At 34.2% G+C, this 25,498-nt stretch overlaps 2 protein-coding genes and 1 long non-coding RNA gene across 5 annotated transcripts; 1 reads left to right on the top strand and 2 right to left on the bottom strand.

Annotated features, from left to right (window-relative positions):
- Positions 1-1,184: 1,184 nt before the first annotated feature.
- On the bottom strand, positions 1,185-9,098 carry LOC119637518. Of its 2 annotated transcripts, XR_005247265.1 has the most exons (5): positions 8,679-9,098; positions 8,515-8,606; positions 8,299-8,444; positions 1,801-2,711; positions 1,185-1,743 (listed from the first exon to the last, which is right to left on the bottom strand). It is a non-coding gene; the product is annotated as an uncharacterized LOC119637518 (long non-coding RNA). The 2 variants fall into 2 exon arrangements; XR_005247264.1 differs by having other exon boundaries at positions 1,185-2,711.
- On the top strand, positions 3,448-7,098 carry LOC119637516 (chromatin assembly factor 1 subunit A). The gene is made up of 4 exons (XM_038033577.1): positions 3,448-4,508; positions 4,566-5,436; positions 5,503-5,678; positions 5,729-7,098. Exons 1-4 carry the CDS (start codon positions 3,816-3,818, stop codon positions 6,950-6,952), a joined length of 2,964 nt encoding a protein of 987 aa, XP_037889505.1. The 5' UTR covers positions 3,448-3,815; the 3' UTR covers positions 6,953-7,098.
- A 7,003-nt stretch (positions 9,099-16,101) lies between the features above and the next one.
- LOC119637515 (DENN domain-containing protein Crag) lies at positions 16,102-24,328 on the bottom strand. Of its 2 annotated transcripts, XM_038033575.1 has the most exons (17): positions 24,272-24,328; positions 23,824-24,177; positions 23,228-23,771; positions 23,018-23,168; positions 22,854-22,955; positions 22,626-22,795; positions 22,351-22,564; positions 22,141-22,296; positions 21,916-22,080; positions 21,624-21,861; positions 19,164-20,421; positions 18,803-19,102; positions 18,434-18,514; positions 17,849-18,227; positions 17,366-17,785; positions 17,131-17,309; positions 16,102-16,423 (listed from the first exon to the last, which is right to left on the bottom strand). In XM_038033575.1, exons 2-17 carry the CDS (start codon positions 24,122-24,124, stop codon positions 16,102-16,104), a joined length of 4,980 nt encoding a protein of 1,659 aa, XP_037889503.1. In that variant the 5' UTR covers positions 24,125-24,177; positions 24,272-24,328. The 2 variants fall into 2 exon arrangements, with proteins under 2 accessions (XP_037889503.1, XP_037889504.1); XM_038033576.1 differs by lacking the exon at positions 18,434-18,514.
- Positions 24,329-25,498: the final 1,170 nt, after the last annotated feature.

Here is a 25,498-nt window from a genome sequence, read left to right as displayed (position 1 = left end):
ATTCAATGGTCTAATACGTATGATGTTGGTTTTTGCTAATGTTAACATTTCCGTCTAACAGCAAACTTCTCTCTCTATCGTATTTTCCGATATATTGTATATCTGGCGATATCAATCGGAAGGCGTCAGAAAGAAAGTAACTAAGCAGTCGATCAGTGGTGCCAGTTGTAGTCAGCGCATCATAACTCATTAGATTTGCTGAATGTGTTTAACTCATCGAGATATGCGTGTCAACTTTCATTCATCATTAGTTCGAAATTCAACAAAATTGGATGAAGTCTCCGTCCACAATTAGGGAACACAATTACGAACTAGAAGGAACTTCTTGCTTGAGAGCACTCTTGTTATAGTAATCGTCGTTTTCTTCAACATGGATTGTAGATGAAAAAGGTTATTCGTTAGCAACATTTAAATTTAACTCAAATTTTCCCAAATTCGCTGCTTAATGGCATAGCCAAAATCGAAAAATTTGAAAATTATTGTTGCTGATTTATTTGAGTGATTCCCGATATTTTTTTATTTAAAATATATACATTGAAACATAAGAACTTAAAAGGAGCTTTCGGTGATCGGAAAGGTGATCGAATATACATATGTGCAATAATATGTTATTCAAATATTCAAATTTTTTTTTTTTGAAAAATAATTCAAAATGGCAACATTCTCACGTAGCATGATTATTCTGGATGAGCGGCTCAGGACATAATTAACGCAAATTGAAAAAAGCATTCTGTCCACATGTCTAGATAGGGTTTTTTAAGAATATTGATTTACGATTGACACCACATTTTTTGACCAAAAGAAAGGCAATCTTTTATCAATAAAAATGTTCAAATTAACACTAAACGTAACATGCGCGGTCAAATAACCGTTTTTAAAATTTTGTTTAAAATTTCTCGCATTCAACGTTATTGTATCATCATGTAGCTTATTGACTTTTCGTAAAATATACATACATCGAAAAGCGGGGAACGAGTATTTATTGTAGCATCAGAAAAATATTTTGTTTACTTTTTTTGTACTTTACTAAGATACATACGTTTTTTTGAAACGGTCATTTGACCGCTCATGGTAGGATGAAATGTCGGTACGTTTAGTGTTAAATTATTGAAAATATTCCAAGTGTGTCTGTAGGTAATATCATTTCAATTATATTTTGAAAAATGCGAAGGGTTAGAATAAAAATTGTGAGAGGTGTGTTGCAAGGCGTTGTGAATAATCGTGATTTTGTAGAAAAAGAGGATTTGAAGTTTTGTAATGTGTTATAGATACATGTTTGTCAATTTTTTTATTTAATTATTTTCATTAGTCTGTAATTACAGGACGTTGAAGTGTTTACATATTCTTTGTGATTCCCATTCCACCACGATTGTTTGCATGAATGTACCCCTTTTAGCTGCATCTGTAAAAGACGGAATCGAATGCGTTCCACTCTGCGAAGTAAGGAAGGCGGTAAAACAAAGAACTACTCCTATAGCCGAATCCATTTTACAATCTTCATAAAACACTTTCAATTTCTTGGCAGAAGTACTGCTTCCTTTCAGATCGATCTCGAAGTTATATCAGTGCAATGGTAATCTTAATGAAGCTACAGTGTTATGGTTTGAACATATTTTTAAAGACATTTTCTGAAGACATCCGTTAGCTCATCAGAGAAGGTAATATGTTGGTCTCTAACTTCCCAGCAGGGAGGTGATACGGTAATGTGGGCAGCACGTAATGAATTCTTCTCTTCTGTATATTCTAGAAGATTTAAAGCATCTATTAAACTAATAAAAAAATGTATTGTGAAAAACTTACAGTGGTTTTCCCTCTTAAAAAGCAAAAAATCAATAATATCTTTTTAACAGTTTTTTCGCTTATATTTCTTGTGCTTTATTTAAAACAAATGATACGAACACCTTAACAGGTGACCATTTTGATTTCGTTTAGATTTTCGTAGTAAATTAGTTATTGCTGCAATTAACCGGAAATAGTACCAGTGTTGTTTGAGATCCCAAATTGACGAGTATTTTACCTCAGTCTTGGTGTTTACTTTATATCTGCTGGCTGAGAAATAATGTAACTATTCAATTTTCCTTGCGATAATATCTTTTTTGTGTGATGTTTTTGGTCATTTTTTGCATTTTTAGTAATATTGCTTTAACATTTTAGATCGGTAGTCGTTGCAAGTGGTAAGTTGCAAATTTTTTTCTGGTTTGGAAACAAATCACATCTGTTTTTATAATTCCTTTATGATAATTTCATATCTCGATTTTTGCAATTGTCAATATTTGAAAAATGCAGAACTGTACGAATTTTGAACCCTTACACTGATTTGGAATGTACATGCCTGTGGATCTTCGATGGCGATTTCAACGCATAAATAATTACTCTGTGTTTATTTAATTGGGACGAGTGCTTTTGGGTGGGCATCTTTCATAGCTCTTTTTGGCTGGTTCAGGTGACATAAGAATATCAACGAAAGATATACATAGGTAAATCGACTCACGATTTTTATTTAAGCATGTATATGTTAACTATAAGCCAATGAGTATTTCATTTTATTTTGTGGGAGAAGAATATTAACGGGACCGTATACCCCGACGACAGATATGTAAAAATTTATTCATATTAAAATAAATCCATTAGGAGCCACAATGAGGCGTCGTGTTCATTTTTGGTTTAAAAACTCTCGAATGGTAAACACAATGGGCAGCCACGCTACCAAACTGTTTTAAAAGAAAAAGCAATCAAAAACATATGGTTTTAGAAAAAAAAATTTCAAATTATTATAGAAGATAAAGAAGATTGATTAGATTTATGCAGATATATATTTTAGATTAATTTTTGTGTATTATTTGGAAACTACCATTTTTGATAATACAAACAACAAAGTTATGAATATATTTCAATTTTAATATACACGGTGTTTATTATTTGTTTCTCATTTCTTACAAAATAATGCACAGTAAAATCGAAATCGCGAATCAAAAAAAAGTACATTATTGTAACGGGGCTGACAGAATGAGGCGTTATTCCTTTTTTTGGGGTTGAAATTTTTTTTATAAAATTGTTGCTTACGTTTACGTTGGTTTCCTTATTTTTGGTTCTAAATCTATATCTTTTTGTTTGCATTTTCTTGTAAAACAATATGGTAGCGCGGCTGGCCATTGTATTCATATAGGATTTTTAGCCCGAAAATTAAAATGACGCCTCATTGACGTCTGCCCACTAAGGCAAACGCAAATTAGATAAGTAATTTATAAATTTAAAATAAATTGTCTTCGTTTTTTTCTTGTGCGCTGTTTTTCTTTTGCTTTATTATTTATACGTATACGTGCAAAGCCTTACGATTTTTCAACTACCATAAATTTTTGTAAAAAGTCAGCAAAATTTAAGTTCCAATCCAAAAATTATAACGCGTCATAATGTCAGCCAATTTATCCAAAATTGCTTTCAATTTGAAATGAAACTTCTACTTTTGTAGTACATTACGATAATGCTGACATATACATTAGTATTTATTTTTGGTTAAGTATTACTTTTGGTGAAGTGTATTCATATGGTAGTACTAATTTTGATGATATGCTTACGTGTATCTGACTTTTGCTCTTGAACAATGTAAATAAGTTTTACTGAAACAATATGGTTACACAGAATATATCTGGCAACATAGTTTTAATCGAGAATCGCGCTTTTTTCTGATATTTTAAGAAATTTTTTCTTTATGTTTTTACATAAACCTACAAAGTAAAGCGACATAAATCGTAAAAATTATTGCCAATTTTTCAATTAACGAGTCATTAAAAAGCCTAATCATTTACTTGTAAACAATGTCTCATTCTACCAAAATTGGTGGCCAGTCAAATAAGAAAAATAGGGAAAGTTGTGAAAGCACCAGTGAGAAAAAATTAGTACAGGCAAGATTACCATTTAAAGTGCTAGTTGATAGGCCTTCAACATCAACCGAACTGAAAGCAGCTGCTTCCTTAACAATAACAGAAATGGAAAATGATACAATTCTTACGGACGCAAGCAAACGTAGGCTTTCTTTTGAATCGGATATCGAGGTATACGGTACAACGAGCAATCATGAGCATAACTTGAGCAAAGAAAACGTGAACATGGGTTCGACAAGTAAAAGGAGTAAGACTTTGATTATCAAAAGTGAAGAAGTACTGCCAATTGAAGGCAGCCAGGAAAACTTATCATTGATATCTAATAAAAAAAGTGTTCCGATTCGTACTCCTAAAGGGCATAGCAGTAAAAAACGCGTTAATGTTACGACACCACAATCAGTTAAAGTTCAGATGGGCAAAAGCAATAGTTCTCCAAAACTGCAAATTAAATTACTACTTAGTGGTGGTAAAAAAAGTAAAAAAAGGAAATTAAAAACACGCCTCGAAGGTAGCAGTAAATCTGAAGCAAATGACGAAATTGAAGTAGTTTCAGGTTTGAATCCTTCGAAAAAAGCTAAAATAGATATGGAAGAGGACACGTTTCTTAAAACTGAAACTGAATTAAAAGTAAATAAACTATGTAATACTATACGATAGGTTTGAGATTTTTTAATTGATTTTTAGGAGGAGGTTATCGAATTGGATTCTGAATATGAAGATTTGAATAAGGATAAGGAGGATTCTGAAAACGTTGAAGCGGATGATGAAAGAGACGATGCTGATGTCAGTCAAAATGGAAAAGTACTTATATGTGTAAACGAGGAAAAAGCAAAAGTAGAATCACTTAATAGCGTTGCAGTGTTAGAGGATTTTGTTGGGATTTCTACTAATATTATAAATAAAAATAAAGGCTTAACTACCAAACAAAAGAGACTAGTGGAGCAGCGTCGCAAAGCCCGTGAAGAAAAGGAACGCAAATTGCAAGATGCGAAAAGACGAAAACAAGAGGAAAAAGACGAGAAAGAGCAAAAAAAACGAAAGGAGCGCGAAGAGAAAGAGGAGCAGAAACGTAAAGAACGCGATGAGAAGGAACAAAGACGTTTAGCTGATTTAAATGCGAAGAATGAAGAAAAACGTAAACGTAACGAAGCCAAAGAAGAGGAACTTCGTAAGAAGGAAGAGGAACGCAAACGTAAAGAGCAGGAAAAGGAAGAAGCCGAACTTAAAAAGAAGAAAGCAGCCGAAGCCTTTACAAAATTCTTTCTCCCTAAGGCAGCCATCAGTAATCCTGGCACTTCTTTAACATATTCAGATAATAATATAGTTGAAATCTTGGCATTTCAACCATTTGAAATTAAGGGCGATATGAAATTGGCGCCGGTTTTTCGGAAAATTCTTACTACAGAATCTCGTGAAAAGCTTGATTCTCTGCAGAGAACAAAGGAATTCTTGTCTGAAGATCGATTATATTTGGCCACGTTGCGTTCGGGTGAAGTATTACCTAGTAAGTGGATTCGAGAGCCTGTAGAGACAGATGATGATTTCATAATCGTAGGCAAGTGTTTCTTTGTTTAAATACAATCTTCAATTAGTCGTAAATTTATGTCTTGGCTTCATTTAGAAGATGAACTTGATAAAGTGGGTGAAGCAATTATTGAGGAAGGTGTTATGCATGGGCGAGAACGCATGCGAGCTAAATTTTATAAATTTCATGATAATCGAAGGCCACCTTATTATGGAACGTGGCGCAAGAAATCAACAGTTGTGAAACCCCGCAGGCCATTTGCTGAAGATAAGGTACTAATTTTTTTCCCCCCTAGTTTTTAGTAACATTAACAATGTTATAGAAAATCTTTGATTACGAAGCGGACTCAGATGATGAGTGGGAAGAAGAAGAACCCGGTGAGTCTTTGGACGGCAGCGAGGATGAAAAAGACCGAGAATCCGAGGATGATGACTATGAGGTAGATAATAAATGGTTTGTACCGCACGGACACTTAAGCGAGGAGGAAATGCAAAATGAGGATGAATGGATGGCGGACGACGATAATACACGACAAGCGCAAAAATTTAAACTGCAATTGCTTCAGCAGGAATTTTCTCAGCAAATGAAAAAGAAAACTGAGAAAATTAAGCCTCGACTCATTGGTTGCGTATGGGTCGACGAGAATGGCAATCAACCGGAGAATTGTGTAAAAATAATTTGGGATAGCCTGCAAGTACGGACCATGTTATGCAGTGAACCGATTGTAATTGAAGCCCAACAGTCGGAAATAGAGCGCTCAGAGCCTTTGTCGCCCATGGCTGTTACAGTTGAAAAGTTAAAACCAATATCTCTCTCAGAAGAAATGGTAAAAAGTTTGGCTCGTTTAATACATGGCAACAAACATTCGAAAAATTTTCTCATTAATGAATACATAGCTTATGTTGAGAGGACGGAAGAGGCGGTCAAAAACGGTGATGTACGTAAACCGCTAAAATCTATGGTACGAGACAAAATCGACGAAATTGCTGTGTGGAAAGCTATGGAAACTATTGAAAGCACTCAGGATTCAGTTTCAGCGAACAATAATAATAGTTATAAGAAAAATAAAAAGAAAAAAATCAAAAAGAAACTTTGTTGGGTAGTAGCGCAAGCGGTTTTAGATAAAATGGGTCTACAGCACTTGGACTTAAAAAATGGCTGGAATTATACCCTAGTACCTAAATTAAAAAATACGCATGGAACAGAGACGATTACCCAACTAAATGAAAGTACATTTTTGCAGGATGGTAACAATGAAGACGGCCAAGCCAGACATGGCAAACATCAACCTGTCCAAGTAAAGCTCAAAGATCACTCCTTAAAACGAAATGTCGCGGAAAAAATGAAACAGCAAAGCACAGAGAAGAAAAAGATGCCACTACTAATGGCAACGCCAAGAGAGCAAAAAATCTCCACCGCAGCTAAGAATAATTCAATCAGTCAATTTCTGCAAAAACCCACGAATCCCAAGCCATCGAATAAATTGAACACAATGCTAACATCCGATTCTTTAGATAAGAGTGCCAAGATGGTGGTCCTGGATTAGAAAGTGAAAATTAGAAAAACAGATTTGGCGCTTAGATTAGGCGCACGATTTTGCACTTTGCCTTTATATTCTACTTCGAAAGTCCTTATTCCTCGAAAGAAATTTTATATATAACTATCGAAAAATTAAAATGATTGCAATGTTGGTCTACTAGCAAAACCCTTTCATTTTTCTCTTGGTAAGAAACGCGTGCACAGTTTTATTCGTGTTACAGATCGTCAATTCTTAGGACAATAAGAAAAATTTTTTAACATTTTCTGCAATTTGAAGATAAGTTAGTTGAAAACATAAGATCTAAGTAAAGTACTAAAAAAGCAAATAAGTAATACAATTTCCGGAAACCAAAATTTTTAGGACGCTTATACCAAAATAAGCGACGTAGTTGTTAACTAATTTTTTCTGTATGAGAGATGGGCTCGGGTTAGGATAAAGTCTAATCCAGGTTTTCGATCATTTATGCAACATTCAGAATTTTGTCATAGCCTAAATGAGTCGAATTAAATGCTTTGTATGTTGTGCCGCACTCTGCTGCAGGAAGTAGAATGACCTTATGACTAATGAATACCAGAAGCTTACTCATATTGAAGATTTCGGAAATGATTTTAAAAAGTTTTGACACGTTAACTAGTAAAAGTAGAGAATTAAGCAGATAGTGCAAATTTTCAAAATTGAAGCTTGTGACAATGTCATAAAAAAAGTGAAAGTAGGACAAAAATCAGTCAGGAGATGAGAATGTCTATTTTTATAAAAGAAGTCAACCATTTCCGAGAACACCCACGCGGGCACCAAAACAATCACTAACACCCTTAAGTAGAAACGTAAGAATTACGCGATGCGTTATGGCGCATGACGCAAAATCTGTTGAACGCAGCACTTGCTTACGCTTAAAGGAAAAACAGATCTGGGATAGCTGAGAGTTAGCTTTCGATTTAGTATTCAACCGTTTCTGCCAAACCGCTGGGGGATAATCAGGTAAGCAGGCGACTATCGACGTGATTATCGCCTTGTTTTTTTGTGGGAGATAATTGATTACCGCCAAGAGGTTAATCGTGTACAATTGTTCCCAACTTTACAATGATTTTTCTCAAATTCTCCATTACAATGCATTAATAACAGAGAGGTGCAAAAAATGAGAGCAAATGGAAATTTTTGGTTTGTATAAGCAAACCACATATAGTAAACAATAAAAAGTATGCAAACGATGTGAAGAGAAAATTATGTAGAATTTGCGTCAACCCATAAAATAATAAATGAATTTGAACGTTAAAGTGATGATAATCGATTCGGAGTATCCACTATCACCTGCAAAAAAAAATTAGAAAGATGTAGCTTTTTTTACTGCTCACCTAGCAGGCAAGCGTTGCTATAATGACCGGTCCAATGATATTCCAGGTAAAAGTGTTTCATCGGAGTGATTCCTCACATGCGAACCTTGGCAATATCCGGGAAGTTTAAAATTAAGTGCCTTGACTTTCATTTCATGCTCGTAAACCTACAAAGAAATGTTTATGTTTATGTAAATAAAAATAAGTCGCTAATACGCAAGTATTCAAATTACTTACCACCATTTCGGTAAGGCTGAATTTTCCTTTCGAATTAATGAAAATTTCTTCATTTTCGCCGTGTTTGAAGAGCGTGTGTTCCATCAACACATCTAGTCATTGTAATAAACACTAAAAATATTGCAAAGGTCGTTTCTGGTAAAACATCATGTTCAATTACTTACTGCCTGGTATACCAAATTTCTGGTAAAGCCACACATTTGTGTCCTCGTTTACGGTCCATAGGATCCACTCCACACAAAGTGTTGCTTCCAATTCTTTCAACACATCTGATACAATAGCTGCTTACGTAGTTTGTGCAACACTTATTGCTACAAGCCAGCCATTGGTAAGTTTCTGAAGACAAGAACTCTAAAGTCACGGCTAAGCGCAGCAACGGCGACACGCATGTACTACTCATGTCGTCACTCATACTAATTCTTACCATACAACAATATAACCTATATTTTTATGTCGTTTGCAAATATTAAAAACAGTTTATTTATTCGTTTCGAGATAAGTTTGGGGAGTCGGAAGCATTTCGCAAAGCCATTCTCGCTCGTCTCGTCGCTTTGCTTGTGCGTCGCGGTTGACATTGTTTTCCTCTCCCATGGACGTGCATAAAAGAAAAGAACGGTATATTGCGCTAGACCTGTATAAGTTGGTTAACATTCTTTAATATACTTCAATATTTAAAAAAAATTGTGCTTAGTTTTATTAAATTTTTTCTGTCTTGTTTTTCATAATTGAAAAATTTAATTTCGCGTGCAGATTTGTGGCAACTTTTTTTGGTTTGTACTCAATACTAATGCAAATTTGTCCGAGTGACAGCAATTTTGTTGTCGTCAGATTTGACATAATTCAGAAGGCGCATTCAGCGACAATCTCTAAAAAATTTGTTTACATGATTAGATTTTATTGGTGACTGTCACCTACTTCATTGTGGCTTGCTTCCATGATAACACTTAGTATTATGTGGTCTTGGCATTTCTACCAGCTGACTGGTTTTGGCGAAAGGAGAAACATGTTTCTGGTTAAAAAGGAATGAACTCTAAACAATAGTTTTTTGTAAATAAGCTAAGAAATAAAACCTAAATCATCAAGAGTTAATTGGCATCCGGCAGAAAGGACTCAACAATAGCAACACCATCATTACCAACAACATGAAGTTAATCACAATTTTTCCAAACAAGACATGAAATTAATTGTGTTTCTATTTTTTCAAGCAAATGTAATCCTTATTAAATAGCTTTTGTTTCTATGAACAATTCTTACAATCACGAATATGCAGAGATGTCGGTGATTATATATATAAATTTTTTCATATTTAACCAATTGAAATTTACCATCTGTGCCTGCCTTGAATTAAGTGGAATAAGATGTAATTGTATGAGTTTAGAAATTTTAGACAGTCTTTTCCAAAAAAAAAAAAAGGATAAAAAGATAGATGAACTGTCTAATAAATTAACATCTCTTTCAACACCGTGGACAGGAGTGAAGCTTTATGAAGAGGCAAAGATGTTGTACGCTGTTAAATGTGGTGAACTCTTGGACGCCAAATTCGACGAAAAGTTAGAAAATTATGTGTAATGGAGACAGGTGGAACACTGCTTTCAAAACTTTCGAGAAATATGATGGTAGTTCAAAGCACTGACAGGCGACAGTTGGAAATAAAATAAAGCATCCGGCGGACGTCGTACTACCATCCTTTAATACAGTATTTAATTTTTCGGCGATTAATAGCCAGGTTAGATTTTACATATGCCGACAAATGACCCATTTATTTGACTGAACAACAGCTGATCACTTTTATATACAGTTCTGAGACTTAATGATGGGGTTGCAATTTCCATTATTAACAAACAAAACGATAATGACATATGATAGGGTGTTAGCATTGTTAGTTAATAAAAACTATAGATAAGATGCACTTCGGGTGTTTAAGTCCGGTTTAAGAAAACCGTGTGTTACGTACATTTTACGTCTAGTCCGACTGATTTGCTGATGTCGTTAGTTTCAGCTCAAGAAGTTGAATACAATTATGATCCTCGTAAGGAGTTTTATGAATAAAAATGAAGACACAAATGCAAGTTTGCTAAATGATTGTAGTAATCGAAGATCCTATCGCCAAAATATCCTTGTTATGCTAAAATCCCCGGATAATATAACTTTCAAAATAAGATGTATGACCAAACCGAATTTACGGATATGGATCCGTCCACTTCTTGCTTTAAACAACCAAGCTATCTCATAACGGCTCTTCTCATTATGGTGGAAATATGAATTGGCTCAGAAATAACAATTTAAGAGCCCTAGAGGAATACTGTCCCGAAATTTTGAAAAATTGATAATATTTTTCAGAAAAATTTGTTCCACCATTAACAGGAAAGAAGCCAATATCACGATACGGTTCTCTTCGTTCTCTTCTTAGTTGAACGAGCTTAGATTGAAGGTGCGATGTCTTATGTAATTTAGCTCGATACTTAAAAAAATTTGTTCTTAAGTAATAGCATTAATGCTATTAAATTTTTTTTTCTTCACAGTTCACAAATTCACACAATTATTTACAAATTTAATTTCGAGCTGAAGGGGTCGGAGCGCACCTCTTCCGTTGCACATGCTAAAATTAGATCAATCGATCTCGAACTAAGGAAATCAAATAGTGTACTAGGCCCTGATCATTTGCTATTGATTAAAATGATTGATTTATTGATTCGATCGAAGTCTAATATACTAGAACTGATACAATAAAATTTTCTATGTAAAAATAAAGTTGACCTACTTATGATGCGTTTTACAGAAATGAGATGCAGCAATATTGAAATGATGCACTGTTTTTTTCTTAGGTTGTATAAAGTTTTAAATTGATTACAAGTAATTAATTTTTAGATCGCACTCAAGCTCGAATTATCAACAGCCTGACTGTTTCTGGAATTTCTAAATAGCGTTGCCAATTCACCACTTGTAAAGCATGGAATTCATTGCTTGTCGAATTCGTTTTATCATGGTTGCGTAGGCAATCATCTACCTTTAACGGGTTCGTAGCTAACGACTAAATCGTAACTAAATCGAGTCTAATTGCTTAGTAACAAAATGACCTGGCATTACGTTCTGCATTCAAATCTTTGAAAGAATGCTTCAGATTTTTAAGAAACGGTTCTTCTAATTGGTGAAAGATCTAAGCTTTCGATTCTGCCGAAGAGGAATTGTATAGTCTTACTAGCCAGTCCACTGTACAACTGCAAATACCATACGCAACACTGCAAATACCATAACTCGTTTGGAAAAATGGAACGCATTTTTGGGTACGTCCATAAATTCTCAAATTTGAAATTTTTATTAAATAATGAGGTGAACGTTGGTCCTTTAATGCCATTTGATCAGCAACATACAGCAGATGAATTTTACAAAAGTAATCTTGAGGCGTGGTTTGCGGGCTGAGAATGAAGAACTTTAGACAAACACGGTGAATGATTTTTTGTGATGATTTCGATTAGGACGATATGTGGCTTTAACAGAATGGTGCAATATGCTATATATTTCCTCACAAAATTGATTTTTTTGGCAGAGAAATTCAAGGATCGTATAATCTTTGGACATACTCCAATAAACCAGGATCTCTCAATGACTCTATTCACCAAGGTTATCCCTGTTATTAGTTAGATAAGAGCGGATTTATGGGGAAAAGTACCAAAAATTGATGCTCCAGGATTTAAATTTCACAGAACTCTAGAGGCCGTCATTTACATATAAACCTTTTTAACTAAAAATGGTACAAACATATATCTACAATAACAAAGAATTTATGTTGATATCTCTTACTCCATAGTTTCTTTTGCAAATTAAAAAAAATATACACATGGTTATGTATATACTATTCAGCTAATGAAGAGCTTTTCGTTGCCTTAGAATTATGCGTTCTGCCATGTAGTTGTGCGTCTCGGCCCGGTGACATTCCATCATGTATACTTAAATCATGCTCTATTGAACTACGTGGTGTTAATTAGTGTATTAGGTTTTTAATCATGCTATCGAAAAAGGTGTTGTGTCTTTGTGTTGGAAGAGAAGCTTTTGTCATTCGACTTCACAAATGTGGGAACATTCGTCGTCGTCGAAATGATGACACTCAACTTGGCAATGACAAATCATGACACTCAACTTGGCAAAGCCAAGAGTGTTTTAACTAAATTATTTGAACGAATTGCTGTTACTATTCAGCAATTAATTTTTACTATCAAATTTTCTATTTCTTCATTTCAGCAAGACCTTCTACGAACCTTTTAGAATTTACTTGTCATATTTTCAAGGATTTTTCCAATGGCCTGTGGACGGGTCTGATTTCGGTAAGATTTTTGACTTTGTTAGCCGTAATATATTGAGCTTTAAACTCCAGGCATCTGGTTTTTGTTTATATTTATTGAAGTGAATAAGTTCTTGTCTTCATAAGAGATCATTCAAGAATCTGTCCAACTCCGTCACCTCTGATGGATTCCCCATCATTTATTTAGTTATGTTTATTCATCCTATACACCACTGATCCTTCGTTAAGGCACCGTTACCGATCTCACACTGTTTTCTACATTTCCTTTGTAATCGCAGTCATATCTTCTTAGATCTGACCTAGGTAATTTGACTATATCGTGCCCACTAAACTTTATGAAATTAAAACTAAAAAATGCAAGAAGCTTTCATATTTGAAAGGGAATTCATTCATTACTGATCGACTCCGAAAAATTAGAAAACGGTTATTTTTTCATGGATTTAGGGATTTTATGCGGTCAAAGACTACGTTTTAAACTGCACCCTGAATTTTTTTAAAATAAAGCTTGGTCAGCGCTAAAATTTATTGAATGGTGGCTTCAAAAGATTGATTATCCCTACGTTGCCGAAAGGCTGTACAAGAGCTCAGTCAGGACAGCATTTGGGGATGCCTCTGTTGTGTGGTCTCCTTCTTACAAGTGCTATATAGATTCGATTGCGTTCGCTCAAAAGCAATTCCTGCTCGTTGTTCTTGGAGTATTTAGGCTGTTATTCGCTTATCCCTTTGCCTCGGTTGCATGCTATAACAGTTATTAGTACTCTTAAAAGCAGAGAATTTTAATAATGACTCCAGTTTAATTTGAACAATCGAACAAAGAAAACTGTTTTAAACTGTTTAATCCGTGATTCGTAATCATGATCGCAATCGCAAAAAAATCTGCTAAAGAAAAACTGGTTTTTGTCTTTTTTTATTGATTTAACTCAAAAGTCTCTTTACGAAAGTAGACTGATTTTGTAGCCTCACCGTCACTTGAGAAATGTAAACTTACTCTCGATGTTTCCTTCTTAGTTAAGTTAGTAAATGGTATTATTGACTTGCCGACACTACTTCGTGTAATATGTAATTCAATATTCCAAACAGTTTTGTAGGGGCTCTGGTATACTTGAGAAAATGTTGGTGTTATTGAGAAAAAATTGCGCTGTCCACTATATTTATTTTAGATTTAACCCATTTTTAAGCAGATAATATACTTTTATTTAAGCAACGTATAAAATAGTTTTTAACATTATGTCTTGTTGGCTTACGATAAATAAACAAAAATCTCAAAAAAGTGAAAAAAATAAAATTTAATTACTTGTAACTTTGTGTAGGCGTGGCCCATTTTTTCCATTTTTGCACGTAAAGAGCAGAGCATTTCGTAAAGTAAATGTGGAAATTATCAGCCTTCTAACTTTTATTATTATTATTATAAATTTAGCCAGAGAATAAATTCTAAGACTAAAGTCTTAAAACGCTAGCATCTAAGGCTTTCGGCTTTATTAAAATCTCTACCGCACTTGAGATTTGAATCCACGACCATTGAGTTGAAAGTCGAGACTCTTGCCTACTCGGCCACTCAGGCGGATTAATTTTTATAATTTCTGAGCAGCGAGCAAAAACTCCCAAATGTTTGTCAACAAAAACGGAACTACGTTTAGTTTACGCGCCATTGCGGTGTTCTGCTCTGACCAATTTGGCCCATTTTCAATACGAAACCGGATGCAATGTTTCTACAAAGTCGATATCTTCATTTTTGCGACGGACAGACATCACTTAATCAATTCAGAATTTCATGCTAGTCAAGAACGCATATGCTCTGTAGGGTGTCTGAAGCTTCCTTTCGGATGTTGCATACATCATGAAAAAAAAAAGAAAAAAGAGTATGCCTCCATCCTTCAGTGGTGGGTATAAAAGAATCGACTCTTTCTGTTTCTTTTTGTCTACTGCTTTTGATCCTCTGAACACATTTCCGAAAAGCTGTTATCCAGAATCACCCATATGTTTAACTCAAAAACGGTCCTCAGCAATAAGCTAGATATTTACGTAACAAACACAACTTGTGATATGCATATTTCTTCTTTTTTTTTAAACAATCATTCGTAATGATGATGGAAACAGGACGACCATGTCGTGTTTAAGTATGAGAACAGCTTTTTTGAGTTGCTTTGAAAAATCGAACGGCCAATTCATTTGAATATTGTCAAAAGTGAACATATATGATGAAACTCATATGTTCCCATTTTTAATTAAAAACAAAAAGGTCTATAAATACGAAGGGACAAAATTGGTAAAATTGCCTGAAAAAATTAATAAATCTTTATATAAAATGGAAAGTGTGTTGTTGACGGAACGCGGACTCCAAAAACTGAAAACTAAAATGAACTTCATTTGAGATTGTTTTTTAATGAAAAACGTTTTCTTTTTATTTAAACTTTATTTAAAGAAATGGTGTAAGAATTTTGAAACAAAACATTTTCACATAAATTCTAATAATTCTTCGGTTAACAATCGATTTATCTGCTTATTGTTTACAAGTTAATTAGAATTTAAAATAACTAGTGAAAACAATTAATCGTATTTTTGTTTTCATTGCAATATTTATATTTATGCTAATTGTGTAATATTGTAAAAAAAACCATACACATACATACACGCTCACATGCTCACACAAAAACGGACGATGTTAAAATTTAGTCATTGCAGTCGATATTGCATTATATATATAAATGATATTTATTGCAATTGTTGTTATTGTTGTTGTTTTTCTCTTTGTTAATATAAGAAATTCGTTTTGATGACGGTTACAAGTAATTCTTGGAAATTGTCTTTTTTCTTTGCTCATTTTTATAATAAATATGAATTTGTGTTAATGTATTTCTTCTTCTTTGTCTTCTTTTTAGATACTAAAAAAACATAAAACTTAACATTTATAAGGCAAAATGGATAAGAAATAAATATAACGCACCCAAGGGATATAGAATCTTTAGATATATAACATAGGAGACATTATTATTATCATAAAAAAATAACGTATAGTCATATGAGGAAAGAGAAAAAGTAAACCCAAATACATATAAATACCGTTGAATAAAAAAAATGTTATGAAAAGAGAGTAACTAATAACTACGCAAATAAAAACAACATCTACGTATTTCTCAATTCTGACTTTCCGCGATGAATGTGGTTTTTGCTACATATGCAATATATATCTATGTCTAGTAATTCCCTCAATCATTGTTTAGTGTTAAAATTTGAAAAACATCTCATGTAAGTAACGCGAAACGTGGTGGCAATAAATTATCCTCTCGTCAGGGAAGTAACATTAGCGGTTTAAAGTAGGCACGACATAAAATAGTAGCAGCTGACGGTGGCAAATCCTGGTTGCGATAATACATATTGCATTCTCTTTCGCTAAGCTTATCAAAAGCTGCTGCATATTCCCGGTGAAATGTTGCCAAATCGACATTTGAACGGCCAATAACAGTTAAGGCCAGAAACAGTATGTCTCGATATAGTGAATGTGATCTTTCAATGCCGCCCATTTTCAGCTTGTATCGTTCATTTGCCAGTTTTCTTACCGGAGTTAACAAATCGTTGCACCGTATTGCTGTAACTATTTGCTGTATAACACTAAGAGAATTCATAAAAAATTATTCTAAACGAATCTTTACTAAGTTTATTACTATATTTTAATAATGGACAAAATTTACATTCGCCGTAAAACGAAGCGTAAACATCTATCAGCTAAGATATGTAAAGGAGATATCCTTCACTTTGTTAAGTTATTAACAGAAATAAAAATATTTTAATAATGTCATAGAGTCGTAAATATATTTTGGGTTTTATGGAGAATAAAATGGGTAGCTTTAATGTCTACATAATAAATAATTAGGAAGACCGTAAAAGCCTGCGAACTTTCAGCCGATTCTGGCAAATATTTGAAACAAATTTTAAATCAAATTTATTTATTAACTGTCAAACGATAATTGGTGGATACTATGTAAGCATATTGAACGAAGTTAGTTGATTTATTACCAACTTGCTTGGTTAATACTCGAAGGTAATTACAGATATACCTATCGCAATCATCGCAAAAATCACAATTATTGGTCGGTAATACGCTCGAGTCCTATCGTAGATCGATATGAAGACCCCAACTAATTTGGACGTCTGTTTGTCAGCTAAAGTCATCGGAAATAGAGACTGAGAGCTGAAACCTTAGAGACATGTTCTAAAAAGAATACTATTGATTAAGCGCAAACATGTAGGCAAGCTACATAAGGATTAAAAACAAGAAGTTCTGAAGCATTGTACGATTAAAAAAAAAAAAAACTTACTTTTTATTGAACTGGGCTTGATCTGTCAGAAGAGCCTTCACCAGCGGACTCGTGGTTTGTGGCTGTCGATATAAAATATACAATGGTAATCCGGCCTCATTATGCATTTGCATGTTGTCCCACAAGCATTGGATTTTTACTTGTTTCACCTTACTCAAAGGATCTACTTCACTGTCAGTCTAGGAATATTCATAAAGTAAAAATATTTCCAGAACTTTGTTTTGTTATAACTCACTAAAGAGGGCGAACACAATTCGGGTAAATGGGTTTTGCTTTCAATACGTTCCATTATCCACAATAAATTCCAGAATATAATTGGATGTTCTTCGACGAAGTTGGGCTTCAATAATGCCAAGTCACCTTCTTGATTTAATATGTTTTCGAGTTCTTTACGTAAAACCAAAGGGTTCAGATATGGTATTGTTAAATCATTAGTCCGATTGTCATCACCGTCAATTGTATTCATAAAGTGTACGCTTAGAAATGGTACCGTTAGTTTATTACATGCATGACAAGTCGTATTTAAATTGGAATCTTCCGCAGACCAACCGGACATAATCTCTTCATCATATAGTAACACTGAACAGTTGTGGCATTGCGAGCACGACGTCATTTGTATGAGAACATCACAGTTGGTAGTTGCATCCACTAAATGCTAAAAAATTATACAACGACAATTAATGTATTTAAAATGTATTCTCAACATTTTTTTTATTACATCAACCGGTTGATTATATAAATTCTCGGGTAACGATAATAGTGCTGCATTTAAATTCATTACAGAATTATTTTCTCCTAAGGGCACTAGGTTGTTGTAGCTTGATTTACGCGATTCACTTAAACGGCCCCATGGATCTAAATCGCTAGACACTCGACGTACTTTCAGAGTGCCATCCTCATGAGCAATAATATCGTCTTCATTTAGGCCGCTGTCAATGTAGTTTTGTGTTGTTAAACTCGACTTTACGGGCGTTGAATTAGCCGAAATCGCAACTTTAATTTCATCAAATTTGCGAGTGATCGAGTTAGCAGCATACTTAATGCTACTTAAACTTCCTTGTATAATTTCGTTTGATTTTTTGCCAGTTAAACTAGGGCTAAAGTAAGAATCAATGGAAATTATCATCGATAATTATTAAATTTAAATTGAATATATCTAGAAACATATATAAATCAATAGAAAATTCCGACTCAATTTTTACAAAATCTAATTTTAACGGGAACAACAAAAACTAAAATCATTTAAACATAAAATGAGAGGCTTTAGTAAATCTGCCTTCAGTCCTTGTATACATACACTTACCTTATGTTTGATATATTTTCTATAATATTGGTAGGTAATTTCAAGTCTTTCTTAAAGGACAAGCGTGCAGGTGAATAACGTCTACGAAAATATTTCAAAATAAATCATAAAAATAAATAAATGCTTTAAATATTAAAAAAGCCGGTATACGAAAAATTAAATGCTAAATAAATAAAAAGAAAAATAATTGTGTAAAAAGAATTATATATATAATAAGGGGGCGACATTTGCAAAAAAAAAAATAAATAAATAAATAAATAAAAAACATCGTCTTATATCACATGCCTAACGTAAGACGGCGCACGTTAACGGCAAGTTAGACTGAAATACGGTATAAAATTTAATTTGCATGTAGCAAAAGAAACCTACCCGAAATTAAATTTCAATGCCGAACCTAAATTAGCCAAGCTCGAAGCTACACTGGAACCGGGCATAGTTTCAGATCTTTGCATACTTTTATTAAGTTGAGTTGATTCATCAAAGGTGGCACTGCGTTGGCCTTTAAACAGTATAGGTTTATCGCTATATATGTTGCTGTTATGAGTAATTGTTGTAGTAGACATACTGCTGGGAACCCTGTAGCCAGGGCTCGCTTTAAGTGTGGATGTTTGTGTTTCATCCAAAGCTCCTAGGGGATCATTTTGCGTTACGGGTGTTCGCGGTGATATTCTGTAAAATTAATTATCATCAAATTCGTCTTCAAAATTTGTTACAATTCTTATAAAAATACTTAGTGGGACTTCGTATTTGGCAGACCAATGCACATCCGTTTTGACGCTCTACATCATCAACGTCATCGTCATCGATTTCTTCTCTTGACCTTGTCAATTCACGAAATGTGTTATTTTCATTGTCATCATCATCGTCGCCTTCTTCATTTACGTTATTAATGTTGATTATTTTTCCGATAGTTGGATCGTTCTGTGATTGATGTCGCTGAAGTTTATTTAAAAGTTCTGCATCCACGCCAAAACTTTCTCTATTCGATAGCTGGCGTTTGGTGGTAGAAGTCAAATCGATTGCTGAACTTTGGGGACTGGGTGGTGTATGTGTATTTGTTGTTAAGGGTTGTGGATTTTTAATGGGTGATGAGGCTTCACCAGATATCAATAAGCCAGCACTACTAATTACGTCATCAGTAGCATCCTGGGAACCAATCGACTGACGCACAATACTGCCTAGTTTTGAGCGTAACTTATCGAAAGCGGAAAAATCTAATATAGTCACCCCATAACTCTCACTCCCTCCCGTTACTGCGGTACCAGTATTCATTTGCGATGAATTCGAAGATTCTAAACTGGTACGTGATGTACCATCTACAGTTTCCAGAGTACTTAAATTATTCTCACAAGATGCTGACAGTGGTTTGCGAGAAGCCCTTAATCGGCCGGCATGTTTAAAATGTGCCGCTCCGAGCACTATATTTTTAATTCGATTCCAACGTAGTTGGCTTAAGGTTGTACTATCACTGGGCCATTCTGATTCCAATACACACCGATTGTAAAAACCATAAGTTAATGCATTAGCCTGCACTCCAGACCTCTTCATTAAATAATGCAAACGTACCGCCAAAACTGGTAGATTGTAATTGCCACACAACTGCATCATAATTCGATAGCAAAATTCGTCACAAGTAACCTTTAGCTTACTAGCCTTTACTAGCATATCGTAAGCGGCTCTTAAAATATCGTGTTCTTTACCGCCGCGGCGTGTATCCAGTAACATGGCCGGGAGTATAAGAAAATATAGAGAATAACACGTGGCCAGTAAGTATTTAGCCCACAATTCAGGATTTATCTGACAACGACGTGCCAATTTCTGTGATAATTTAATTTCGTGTTTAGTCCGACGAGCTATTGGTGAACCCGGCGCTTGAGTGCCGTTCAATTGTTGTTGCATTATATGCGTTATCTGAGTTTTTTTCGATTTCAATAAATTTGGATTGAGTGTGAAGTTTACATAGTTGTAAACTAGGGCAGAGGCAATTTCTATAAGGAAAATACAAGTTAAAATGTTATACAAGACAAGATCGACAACTGAGTACCCAATATCACTTCGCCCAATTCTTCCTTACTTTTTTTATAAATTCAAAAAATAACTCATTGTTGACATATAGAGATTTCCTTTTTACTTATTTGCAAAGGGGTCAAAAAATAGATCATTACAGTCTATATTTGTATATCAAATATTTGTATGTGAAATGAATAAAGCGCTAAAAAGTACACTATTTGGTCATATAAAAAACCATTTCTTGGAGGAACACTTACATAGGAGGCAAAAAAATTGCTGCATTCAGTCTAAATTTTTCGCTGTCATTTAGTATCCATGATTAGATTTTATCGAAATATCTTGAAAGTTGTTACCTATAGATTGAACATTAAAAATATGGGCAGTCTCCCGTCCAGAACTAATTCAATTCAGAAAATAATTTTAGACCGGTTGATATAGTGAAAGATGGATATATACCAACTCCTCTTGAGTGTTGTGTACTATCTCGAAAAACCTAAGTGATCTTCACTACAAATGGTATAGTACATTATAATGTTTACAGATGAACAAGTCGCAAGCTCTAAATGGTTATCGTCGCAAACACTTTTCATAAGCATTTATTTAAGCAGCTTTTATGTCGACGTGGAAGTTGTCAATCGATAAACCGGTTACTTACATCGATCGTTATCTGATCGAACTGAAAATTTTCACGCACCTTTATATAGTGCAGATTGCCTCTTTTCAACATTTCCTTGACCTGTGTATCAAATTAAAGGGCTTGGAGAGTAAAGTGTAACGTCATTATCATATATTAAATGTTTTAACTGTCTCTTTAATGCAAATTGTAAGATTAAAAATTAAAAAAATTAATTTGACAAAAATTTGTAGCTTACTTGAACCAAAAGATGAAAAATAAATTGTTTCCCAGTTTCACCACTACCCACAAAAGCTCGAGGCGTATAGAAATTAATGCACCTAAAGCTTTTAAATATAGTCACGGTGTAACCCTGAACATAAAATCTTTTACCATCCTATGGTTCATTAAAATAAAATATTTCTTTAAAAAATTTGTTTGCATAAATTATTTTATAAAAAAGCAAGCACAGTCATATTGACATGGGATTTTTCACTGATCTTTGGAAATTCCTTAATAAGTTTAAGGTAATAGGTTTAAAAAAGTAGTGGAACATTTTTTAATTACCTTTGGAGGGTACAACACTGTCAGGTGGGAAAATATATTTCGTACGTTCACTATTTTGACCACATTCCCATTCTACTAAACGTATATCAGAGGGTGTTTCATCATAAGAACCTACTTTTTCGGCACATTCATCGAAAAAGGTTAAACCATGGTCACCATCCGATACAAACGAGCGTTCTTCAATAAAACGTATAAACATTTGAGTCTTCATAAGTAATTCGAAAAATTTCTGATAAGCCTAAAAGGATGATTTTTAACATTAAAAAGGCTTAGCGATATCTATATATTTTACCTTATCTCTGGAGCGTAAAAATGCTTTTAATTGAAATAAGGCACTGGGATCAGTGGCACCCACTGAGGGAGCTTTAGAGATGGGCACCAAATATTCACGGTAACCGCGCAAAATTGAAGCCATAAACAAGAGAAACGCCTCTTGAATACGTTGCTCCAAATGTTGCTAAATTGAAAAATTTTCCAAATTATTATTTTTCCGGCCATTCTCAGTAAATACCCACACCTCTCGTTTACGTCTCCTTAAATCGCGATCTAAACTATTTGTTGAGTCTAAATTTAGAGGTTTCATTGCTTCGAGTTCATTAAGGGTTTGTCGTAGGATACGTGACGCACGTTTCGGCAACAGCTTTACAGTTAAATGCTTCTGCGATTCACACAACTAATAAACATTTCACATTATTTATATTTTGTATTGCTTTTTTTTTGTGCTTACGCTTATGGTATTTGTGTCCAAATCGATGCAAGTGACATCTGTGGGTGGTTCATATAGGTCAAAAAACCTCGAATCGACACCAATTAAGTAAGGCAGTGGTGCATGTAAGACTTCAGCTAAGCCTAAAGGACACAACGGAATGTACGGGCATTGCCATTTAAATGGGAACAACAAAGACACAATTGCCTCAGCAACTGCTGTTAAGGTGGCTGGTCTGAAGTGTTTATATCTTATAATGTAGTTATCTTAATTTATTTAACTTATCTAAACGTTACCTTAAAGAGTGTATAAGTATTTTTTGTTCCGTCAAGGCTAAAAGTAAAACATGTAGACAATTCTCGGTACCTAAGTTCTGTAATAACATATGAAAACCTGCACCGCTTCGTGGTAAAGGTGAATCCTCAGGTTGTGTCAACAATATGCGATCATTTGACTCGCTAGATAACTAATGTGGAAACAAGCATAAATTATTCAAACTTTTCTATAGAACACTTGATTTCTACCTGCAAATGTATACTAGGCGAGGGAAAGGGCACTTCATCTAATAATTGAGTGATATAACGTTCAATTGGAACGACTAAATCCATACCAAATACTGCCATACGCTAAAAATTAAATAACGAGTATTTTCTTCGATTCTTTTAAGGCCAAAATGATCATAACTTACGTGTAAGTATTTAAGCCACTTGTCAAATGTATCACCGAAGGGATAATGAGACAGTAAGCAAATTGCTTTTATAATATGCAACGAGTGCTTTTGAGCAAATTCGTCATTCCAACCTAACAATTCACGTTGTTGACTTGTTAGTTGTGAGTCGCTAAAACAAATTTTAAGAAAACTACGTATAAAATCTTTTATCTTAAAGGGAAAACTTACTCGAAATCCTCATAGAATGTTAACGCAGAACCGTATACTTTATAAGTACCATCATTAACAGTTAACACAAATGTACTGAATACGGGCGCCGTTGGCTTACGTTTACTACATTCAACGTTTGGCCATGCTTCTAGGGAAGCTCCCATTGGTAAGCAGAATAAGGGTACGCTAGGACATAAATTCAATGGGAAATCATTATGATCGATTGTGGGATAACGTAACAAAATTTCTGGTTGATAGCTGATGTGTTTTGGACGGTACATCGATTTTTTATAACATAGATAAACGTCGCTGCCTGTAAACGCTTTGTTAAGGGATTTGTAGATTAGGCAAAAAGCATGAGGTGGTCTTTCCCCTTTACTGCTAACAATTACACACAAATCCGTAACGACCAATTCATTGCATGGCATGTCAGCACGTGCTCGTCTGAAAGTTAGGAAAGTTTTAGCCGATGAATTGTTAACATTTGCTACACGTCCACTTGGTGTTTCTGATACAATTTCAGCATCAGACATAATGCGTTCGTGACCTTCATAAAGTACACCTACAGAAAATCCAATTTTACAAACTGTATTAATTTTATTAATATTCATTACCTATATCAACCAAAGGTGGGTGATCTCCGCCACGTCGATAGTAAATGTAACATTCGGTAGCGCGTATGGAACCGTGATTTAAATTAGCCGGCAAACCAGCAGGAGTATTCTTTAGAACTTCGTAATTACTGGGAACTTCTTCGCCCAACAAAGGAAAGAACACCCCTATGTCTGTAATAGGTTCAATTGAATGGGCCGCACGTAAATGTCCAGATTCATTGAAATTGCTTTCCTGGAGTAGCTGAGGTTTATCTGGCATACCGGCCACAACAAAGTAATCGGCTATACGTTTTTCCTCCATAGCAACTGAAACGAAAAACGCATACAAAATTGCATTGATGTCCTTGACACTATCTGGCAATGGTGGGGAAGATAAAAGGAAGCAAATGTCTGACGATATATAACAAGTTTTTATTTTACTATATGCATGCAAGTCGTAAATACATACACTTAATTGATGATTCAACACAATCAGAAAGATAAACGCGATGGGAATAATAACACAAACAAAAACAAAAACCTAAATTTAGGCGAAATGTCTAAAGATTAAAATATAAACAAGTTATGAAATCAACCGCAAGAATAGCATACTTTGGCAACCACTATGGAAGTAAAACACATTGAATTCTCCACCTTGACGGGATACTTTGCCTTTTGCTTTTTATGAAGTTTTGTACTTGTTTGCTTTGTCCAAAACAACTATATTTTTTCTCTCTATTCAAATCACTACGCAATTCTTTACTATTTAATGAAGACGCTAATAGTCACTTAATCATTGCACAAAGAAACTTATTACAAAGTATTAAAAATATAAAACTAATAACTTTTCCCTTACAAAATTCTCACAAAAATTAGATAAAAATGCATTTGTCGCGGTCAAGTGAGTTAATGTTGATTTTATAAATTACGATATAACTTAACAAGAAAAACAACAACAACAAAAAACGGTATATATACATTACATTCGTTAGGAAGCGGTAGCTTTATTTATTACAAATAGGATTTAATCGTTGGATTCGTTACGAAGTGGTAGTTTTATTCGCTAACAAGTCTCGATCGTTACCTTATTATGAAAGCAAAAGTCTTAAGCGCGAAACACAATGACTGTAGTTCCATTTTTTGTTAATGCAGTGATGCAGCACGCTAAACACGTATAGCAATAACACATTATCACACAGCTTCCATCTTACGCTTTTGGCGAAATCATATGGTTTAGGAAACTGGCCACCTGATTAGATTAAGTTTTGTTTACATAAACATTGATAAAGGGAAAAACTATTTCCAATAGCGACTTTTTTGAAACAAATGACATTTAAGAAAACAAAAATAATTTTTTTTTGGGTGCACAAAATCTGTGAAAAATTAAAAATTGTTAAAAAATTATAAATTGCATAAAAATCTAGTGCCTAATTCTAATAACTGAAATCTTTCTGGGACTCCCTATTGAGTCTTATATTAATAAGCTATCTAAATTAAAAAAACTTGTTTAATATTCATTATCTTCAAACGTACGTACTCTCTTTGGTTGCAAAAAGAATACATATACAAGAGCTATTTTCTTGTGTCATCACAAAAGTGTGGCTACTGTCTTTTGAATACTTTAACAAAGTCTTAATACTCTGTTTGATCTGATACCGATAGAATCAAGTGATTGCTTGCGGTTTCGGTCTTACCT

This window comes from Glossina fuscipes, unplaced genomic scaffold, assembly GCF_014805625.2.
Source record: "Glossina fuscipes isolate IAEA_lab_2018 unplaced genomic scaffold, Yale_Gfus_2 60, whole genome shotgun sequence".
In the NCBI taxonomy this organism is placed as follows: Eukaryota; Metazoa; Arthropoda; class Insecta; order Diptera; family Glossinidae; genus Glossina; species Glossina fuscipes.
Note: the sequence above shows the minus strand (reverse complement) of the source record. Positions and strands in the feature narration are given on the sequence as shown.

What these genes read in the sequence shown, in the direction of transcription:
- LOC119637516 (XM_038033577.1), top strand. Translation starts at nt 3,816, where the DNA reads ATGTCTCATTCTACCAAAATTGGTGGCCAGTCAAATAAGAAAAATAGG. An exon ending in AAACTGAAACTGAATTAAAA is followed by an intron (nt 4,509 to 4,565) that starts GTAAATAAACTA and finishes ATTGATTTTTAG; the next exon opens with GAGGAGGTTATCGAATTGGA. An exon ending in TGATGATTTCATAATCGTAG is followed by an intron (nt 5,437 to 5,502) that starts GCAAGTGTTTCT and finishes GGCTTCATTTAG; the next exon opens with AAGATGAACTTGATAAAGTG.
- LOC119637515 (XM_038033575.1), bottom strand. Translation starts at nt 24,124, where the DNA reads ATGGAGGAAAAACGTATAGCCGATTACTTTGTTGTGGCCGGTATGCCA. An exon ending in ACATTCTATGAGGATTTCGA is followed by an intron (nt 23,169 to 23,227) that starts GTAAGTTTTCCC and finishes AATTTGTTTTAG; the next exon opens with CGACTCACAACTAACAAGTC. An exon ending in GAAAATATATCAAACATAAG is followed by an intron (nt 18,228 to 18,433) that starts GTAAGTGTATGT and finishes TTCTTACTTTAG; the next exon opens with CCCTAGTTTAACTGGCAAAA.